The 8,374-nt window shown below is 33.7% G+C and overlaps 1 protein-coding gene across 1 annotated transcript; it reads left to right on the forward strand.

Moving 5' to 3' along the window:
• Positions 1–339: 339 nt before the first annotated feature.
• LOC143242240 (uncharacterized) lies at positions 340–816 on the forward strand. Its single transcript, XM_076485609.1, has one exon. The coding sequence runs from the start codon at positions 340–342 to the stop codon at positions 814–816; it is 477 nt and encodes a 158-aa protein (XP_076341724.1).
• Positions 817–8,374: the final 7,558 nt, after the last annotated feature.

Raw genomic sequence — 8,374 nt, forward strand, 5'->3', positions numbered from 1 at the left:
TATTCATAAAAGAAAAACGATTTCAAATAATGGCATAAACATGGAAATTTCTGATCATATGTCAAATATTCAACATACTTCTTGTGAAAAGATGACTTTGTGAAGTCATGTTCAGAAAATAGAACTTTCTGTATTCCAGATACGAACTATCCAGATAATATCATCTACTCAGAAGCTTCACACGAACCATCTTCCAAAGTAAGGTAGCTGGACAAAACTGACAGAAAAATATGGTACTCTGGGCCGAATTAATGTAGAGGACACAGATAAAAGTATCAGTTGTGGTTCTTTTGACGATGCGGATTTTCGACAGGATTTAGAAGATGAATTAAATAACTTATGCAGCGAATTGACATAGCCCAAGTCGAAACGGTTTTTCGTAGCCACAAAACACTTGTGTTTGTGTTCCAGTGTCACGCCAATTTGTTTTTCAGAAAGCCAGAGGAAGAATGGCAGTTAGCCCTGACAGGTATCCCTGTCCTGCTGTTTGATAAAGGAGAAACGAGAGCACGAACTAAAGGAAGACTGAAACTGGTCCTCGCCGAAAAAATCACAGGTTTCATTCTCTGGCATGATGTCATTGACAATTTGACGAACTGCGAGGCCCAAGATAATACTTTTCACACCATGTTCCTTTCCACCGATCACAGCCAAATGGGTGGTTTCAGTTTCGAAAACAAAACAGCTGCCAGAAAGTTTCACGAACAAGTCGACCTACTGACGTCGGACCCTCTCAATATATCTTTATCCGTTCCTAAAGCTAAAGGGAAAAATTCCAGGAACTTGGAAAAAAATAAAGTTACCCTAAAAATGTGATATTTCTCTTCCTTGCTGTTTCGAACACGTCACAAGTATTGATATTAGAGATAAAGAGCAATTTTATACGCTGACGAATTTAGTGCAAAGGAAATCTAAAAAGGCATTAGAGCAATCTGTTCATGAGTAGACGTCCATTGGGACCAATAGTACCTTTCCTCGTGGAGACCAAATTAATGTAGAATGCCCGTACTTAATTATTATTAGACTAGAAGGTTTTGATGTTTCGCCGATATCGTATAAACGATTCGTGAACAGTATAAGCACTGGTGTGACGTTTCGTGCGATGACAATTTTTATATTAAATGTGCAAAGTGGAGAATGGTAATTCGAACAATATGTGCAAGTTTGTTAAGAATCGCTGTGTATTTGTGATTTCTTTCTCTCAGAACATATGTGAACCCTAGAACGAACCACATCTATTGGACAAAGTGACATACACAGTTATAATATTCGTATTTTCTTATAGGTCGCAATTTTTTTTCAATTTAAAAAAAAATGGATTTCAAACAGTCCGTTTATATTGAGAATTTCATGTATCGTTTTTGTTAATTTAAGTTTGATACATAAGCACGTTTCTGCAACAGTTAAGTACGTTTAGAGAACTAATATATAACTTAATTCTCAAGTTAGGATTCTATTAGTAAAATATACTAACCAGTTTTAGAGTAGAAATAGGTTTTTAAAAGACAAACCATCTCTCGAGAGTGCTACCTTCGGGCTATAGTTAATAAAATTATGTTTTGTTTGTGTCAACTTTCTTTTAAGAACTTTATATTGAACACAGCAGTATAAATAAATTTAGAAAATTCGGTTTTTTAGCTTTAAGATTCAAACAAGGCTTGGTTCAATATATACATATATATTATTCATTAATATTTACTTTATTTCTGCACTTGATTACAAGAGCTAACATTTTGGAATGTATAGATCGCTCTCTCTCTCTCTCTATATATATATATATGTATGTATGTATGTATGTGTATGTGTGTGTGGGTATCGCCATTACATAAACAGGTCTGGATTTAAAATATGAATATCTTTTTAATTATACCTAATTTTAACTGATTTAAACCGTAATTATAACAAAAAATCAGATGGCGCTGTCTTTTTTAAAAGCAGACTTAGTTTTTAAGCTCATGTTATCTTGTATTTGTCAACAAACTTCTTATATAAACTTTTATAACAAAATGTAGTCAACATTAACGACACGTAAACCACTAATAATTATTCGTTCTGGTTATAACAGATATAGTGTTGTTGAAATGTTGTGGAACACATTTCTTTATTTGCGGGCAGAAATCCTTATTAATATTCTAAACCTCAAATTGCTAATGTGTTTTCTTGTATGTTGTAGAATTCACTAAGACTTAAATCTCAAAAAAAAACGTGACATTTGTAAATGACTTTTAATTAACTTCTATGTTTGGTGACAACGTTATTTTTATATGGAGTGAACCTGAAAATGTGTGCACACGTGTATGTACTGCAATATAATGACAAAACCCTTAAACCAATTTTTTAGTAAATATTACGTCCTGTGAATTCTTTTAAAAACTAGTTTCTTCAAATATCGGAATTTTTCTTTAATACCAACTTTCGCGAGTCAAGTTCTCTGTCATCACCAATTTTCGTGAAACAAGCTTCCTTCCTTTATAAAATAATGTGCGACAATTATGTGTAGTTAGAATACAGGCAGTTTTATATGACATTTTATGAATAATTAGTTAGTTAGATCTCATTATCAAGAATTTTTTTTAAATTACTTAAGTTAAAACTCGTAACGATCCTTAATTTCTTGTGTTTTTATAATAACAGACCTTGAAATTTAAACCAATAGTGTGATGGTAGAGATACTAGAAATAGCATGAACTTTATGTTATACTATGAATTATGGTTCAAAAAAGGTAAAAAAACTGTAATTAAATAATTTGGCCTTACTGTTTGCTGTCGTTAAACTGTATTACATATGTCTTCTAAAAAATATGTGTCGTTGATATATATATACATGAATAGACGCCTTTCATCCGAGTTAATTTTTATTAGTTTATTATATCTTAGTACAGAGCCGGGGTTGTTTTTAAGGGACAGAATCCGATATTTCCATCAGTCTTACAGTGTTATTGTTGTTATATAAACGTATAACTACGTTATACTGTTTTTGTTAAAAAAAAAGTTTTAAATTGTATAGACAAACATAATTTATGTGGCTTGTACGTCACTAAAAGTTAACTACTTTGAATAATTTTATTCCAGGATCTTTTCTGGTTTGTGCCTTCTTGTTTTTTAAATTTTATTTTGTACATTTATGCATTAGATATGGAAATGGTGCTTGCATTGTGATCTCTACATATATTTACTTCGTTTTATATTAAACCTCAGCTAAGCCTTTTTCATTTATCAATAAATTTTCACCTGACAAATATTTAGCGATCTGCAGATAATTTGTTCACCGAGGAAGACAGGAAGAGCTAAACATCCGTTTCTTTTCTTTGTATAACGTTTACATAACCAGTTCCCCCAATCATCAGGTTTCTGAATTACATTCACAAACTACTTACTAAAACAGCATCGTCGATTTTCTGTGTAGCATTTGTTAAAGCGAAGCGGTAAAAGAATTTATTTTCATTTTCTTACGTTAATAATCGGAGCAGGAGGTGAATGTGTGGTGAGTAAAGAAAAGGTTCGCAGAATTTTTCAGCTTGAAGTGGCACTTATCTGAGATAGTTCAGTGGAAACCACTGATAATTTGTGAATAGAATTTATTAGACTCGTGTTTGTACTTCATTAAAGAATACTTTCTGTGTAACGGAAACAAATTTTATTCAGAAAAAGTGAGTAAACCTAATACATGAGAAACACTCAAGAATCTGGAAATGTACCAGTGAAGTATTTGAGGATAAGACCTCATCGCACTAATTCAGATAATAGTGTATTTTTACCTTTTCTGATACACTAAGGTATTCTTGATATTTGATATACAGTGGCACCTCGGTTCTTGAACTTACTCCGTTCCAGAAGGCTGTTCGAAAACTGAATCAATTTTTCTCATAAAAATACTGTAAATTAAATTAATCCGTTACAGACCTCCAAAATTACGCATTATGAAGCATTTTAAGTAAAATATTGCTTATTTATACCTGTATAATAATACTTATATGCATAAAGTCAAGCCACAGAAACTATAAACACAGTAAAAACAATAAATGAAAATTTAACTCCACTTTACCTGTGCTGAGGAGAGCTGATGGCGTAAGTGAAAGGTGGTGAGGAACGTGGAGTAAGAGGGTTATTATTGTTTGGAAGGGGTGTCATCTTCCATAAAACGTCAGGTAACTCTCCTTCTGGAGTTCTCTCTCTTTCTGTCGCTTTGCACCTCTGCAACCTGCTTGAGACTTACTGGACCTATTTCTCACTAAAACTTTTCTAATGAGGCTTGTTTCTGCCTGCATTTTATAATGTTTATGAAGTAAAACATGGCTTTGTTATTGAAGAGGTTTATGCTGTGATTTCCTACCGCTTTGTCAGGGTGAAAATTCTCCACAAAACTTTGTAACTCTCCCATATTTCCACACATTTCCTTGATCAGTGAACTAGAAACACCATCCCTTCCCTCCTCCTCATCTGAAGACACTTCCTCAGTTTCCTTCTGTTACTGCTCCTTCTAAAGGTCTTGGCGTTCTTCCGTGGGGAGCTCAGCGTTGTGGTCTTCCACCAACTCCTACACATCATCACCACTCACATTCAAGCCTATACACTTGCCTAGTGAGACAATATCCTCGACAACAGGCTCAACCTCAAAGCCTTCAAAGTGTCTATTTGCTACTGAGTCTGGCCACAATTTATTCTGAGTTCATAGTCCTCAAAGACACTTCCCTCCAGGTTTTGTCTATGATTCTCAAGCAATGGAGTACATTAAAGTGATTTTTACAGAACTCTCTGAAGGTTAACTCTATGTTAGTGGTCACTTCAAAGCACCTTTGAAGCAGTGCTTTGGTGTAGATTTTCTTAAAGTTCGATATGACCTGCTGGTCCATTGGCTGAATGAGAGGAGTCGTGTCAGGGAGCAAGAGCTTTACAGTAATGAAACTGTACTCCTCCTCCAACCCGTTTTCCAAGCCTGGTGAGTGAGCAGGTGCATTGTCCATCACAAGAAGGGCCTTGAGTGGTAACTATTTTTCCGTGAGGTAATTCTTTACACTTGGGGCAAATACTTTATGGACTCACTCCATAAAAATTGCTTGGTTACCCATGCTTTACTATTAGCCTTCCACATGACATTTAGTTTACTTTTCATGACATTATTTTTCTAAAACCCTCAGATTCTCAGAATGGTACACAAGCAAAGGCTTAAGTTTTAACTCCCCACTTGCATTACTACATAACAATAGAGTTAGCCTGTCCTCCATTGGCTTGTGTCTAAGCAGTGACTTCTCCTCCTTGGTGATGTAGGTCGTCTTTGTCATTTTCTTACAAAGAGGCCTGTCTCATCACAGTTGAACACTTGTTCGGGAATAAAACCCTCAGCTTCTACATAATCCTTAAATTCCCAAACAAATTTATCAGCAGCATTTTTGTTAGAACTGGCACCCTCCTCATGTCTCACCACACTATATATGCCACTTCTCTTCCTAAATTTTTTAAACCACCCCTACTGGCACTAAAGGCATCGCTTGTATCAGCACTCGTTCCAGCGGTGTTTTTCAGGAGGTCATCATGCAACTGCTTTGCTTTCTCACAAATGATGGGGTCAGAAATGCTATCACCAGCTAACTGTTTTCGTTTACCCAAATCAACAACAGTTTCTACCTCTTCCATTGTTTGTGATCTTTGTGGCGTAAGCACTTTCACTCCTTTGCAACATCAGCTCCTTTGATGAACTCTTTATTTTTCAGTGTGGTGCAGACTGTAGACTTCACCATACCAAACTGTGCAGCAAGGTTAAACACGCGAACATCACTCTCATACTTCGCTATGAGATTTTTTTTCACCTCTATTGTGCCTATAACAACTTTTATTTTTGGTTTGCTACTTTCATTCTCTTTCTTTGACCCCATGGTGGCTTATTTAATCAGAATATTTAGAAAAAAAAAAGAAAAACGAGAACGTTCACAGCAGCTTTTAGCGGGGGTGTGGACTGAGTGACAGATGCGGATAAATTGTTTTGGGCAAGCTTGGCGTGGGCTGAAAATGGTTGAAGGGTTGTTCGGGTCATCAGTCGGGTTATTTCGGGGGTTTGGGCTTCGACAGCTTGGTTCGGGAACCGAGTTTATGTTCGACAATCGAAACATTTTTTTTCTCAAACAATATGTTCGAAACCCGAATTGTTCGAGAACCGAGGCACTACTGTAATTTCAAATTATCACCTACACGTGATAGTTGATAACTTTGCTGTAAGGAATTTTGATGTTATATTATTTGGTCATCAAGGTACTTTTTTCTGAGGACTTATTTATCTTCTCGGGTAATACAAATTCGTTAATAATAATAACATACAATAAAACGTATTATCAATTCATGATCTGATATAAAATTTGACTACAACAAGTGTTTTTTTTATGAATTGTTATAAAGATATTACTATTTGTGAAAACAGTTTGTGGCAACGATTGAATATTTTAAATAGAACGTAACGAATATTTGTGTGTCTTTGAAACGATACTTTATTTTAAAGGCTTTAAATATATTGTATTTTTATTGTATTAAACAAGCAAAATTGGCTTTAAAGTGATATTGAGACGTGGAATTTTGCTGTACATAGAACTATTTTTATTTCTGCCTTTAAACCGCGTTAAAATATTATATTTTTGTTTTGTATGTTCATATTATAAATTTTGAATGTTAACTTCATATGATGTTTCAGGCTGGAATGTAACATCCGAGCTATGCTGTATGTGTACGATGGCTGGATGTAAGTTCAAATATAAAGCCTTCATTTTTTATCTCTTTTTTCTATAAAGAATGTAAGCTATAACATTAAATCAAAGAGTATAAAATAATAAAATGTGTTTTCATAGCATCTTTATTGTGGTTATTCTAAAATAAATCAGTACAAATATTTTAACAGTATTTCCTAGTATGGTTCGCTCGTTGATGAGTACAAAGACACATAATGGGCTATCTGTGTCATGCCCACCACGGGTAAAGAAACCTGGTTTTTGGTGTTACGAGCCTGTACAATTATTGCTTAGCCACTAGATGTCGATGGGGGAAGGAGGTTATGTCACTGAGTAAAAAAATCTACAAGAGGTAGTTCATGGTTTCAGTCCCTTTCTTAAATTAAAAACGTTACATAAATGAGTTACTTTAAGGGCTTTCTTATATAAAGTGTATAGATAAATTACAGCAGGGTTTATCAACGGGTCCGGCATGGCCAGGTGGTTAAGGCGCTCGACTCGTAATCCGAAGGTCGTGGGTTTGAATCTCCGTTACACTAAACATGCTCGCTCTTTCAGCCGTGGGGTGACGGTCAATCCCACTATTCGTTGGTAAAAGAGTAGTGGGTGGTGATGAGGAGGCTCTTTATAATGTTTGTTTGGAAGAAAGCTATCTGTGCTCTGCCCACCACGGGTATCGAAACCCGGTTTCTAGCGGTGTGAGTCCGCAGACAACCGTTGTGCCACTGTAGGTCTTTATAATGTTTCAGTTTCAATGCGTAGAAATGGGTTAGTGCTGGTAATTGTTTCGATTAAGAACTTGCAAACACAGTTCAGTTTTCCGCAATAATTCACAAAACATTTGAAACCACATTTTTTTTTATTCACATATCATGATTTAATACAATGTTAAACAGTTCTTTAAAATGATATTTACAGTTCCTTTACCTACAATTTGTGAGAAATTAATTTTATTTTACTGTGACATTAGGTTAGATAACTTCACCTATACGTTACTGTGATGAACTACTTTTTAACCTTAATTTTGTATTCTGCATACAGTTTTATACTTTATTTATTACAAAGGGATTTTAAACTACTTACTTTATTACAGAAGGGATATTAAACTACTTACATTATTTATTAGATATATTTTTAAACTAGTTACTTTATTTGTTACATAATGATTTTCAACTACATTATTTATTTATTACTGAGGAATGTTAAACTACTTACTTTATTTATTACATAATGATTTTTAAACTACTTACTTTATATATTACATAATGATTGTAAATTACTTATTTTATTTATTGCATAATGATTTTAAACTACTTACTTTATTTATTATGGAAATAATTTTAAACAACACTTAATTTTTTTACAGAAGGAATTTTAAACTATTTACTTTGTAATAAATAAAGTGAGTTTAAAATACTTTATTTTTTTATTACAGATATTTTAAACTACTTACTTTATTACAGAAGGGATATTAAACGACTTATTTATTACAGAAATAATTTTAAACGAATTACTTTATTTATTACTTAATGATTTAAAGTAATTTATTTTATTTATTACATAATGATTTTAAACTACTTACTCTATTTATTACAGGGGTTTCAAACTACTTTATTTATTACAGAAATAATTTTAAACTAATTACTTTATTACAGAAGAAA

This window comes from Tachypleus tridentatus, unplaced genomic scaffold (genome assembly GCF_004210375.1).
Source record: "Tachypleus tridentatus isolate NWPU-2018 unplaced genomic scaffold, ASM421037v1 Hic_cluster_2, whole genome shotgun sequence".
NCBI lineage: Eukaryota > Metazoa > Arthropoda > Merostomata > Xiphosura > Limulidae > Tachypleus > Tachypleus tridentatus.

What these genes read in the sequence shown, in the direction of transcription:
- LOC143242240 (XM_076485609.1), top strand. Translation starts at nt 340, where the DNA reads ATGCAGCGAATTGACATAGCCCAAGTCGAAACGGTTTTTCGTAGCCAC.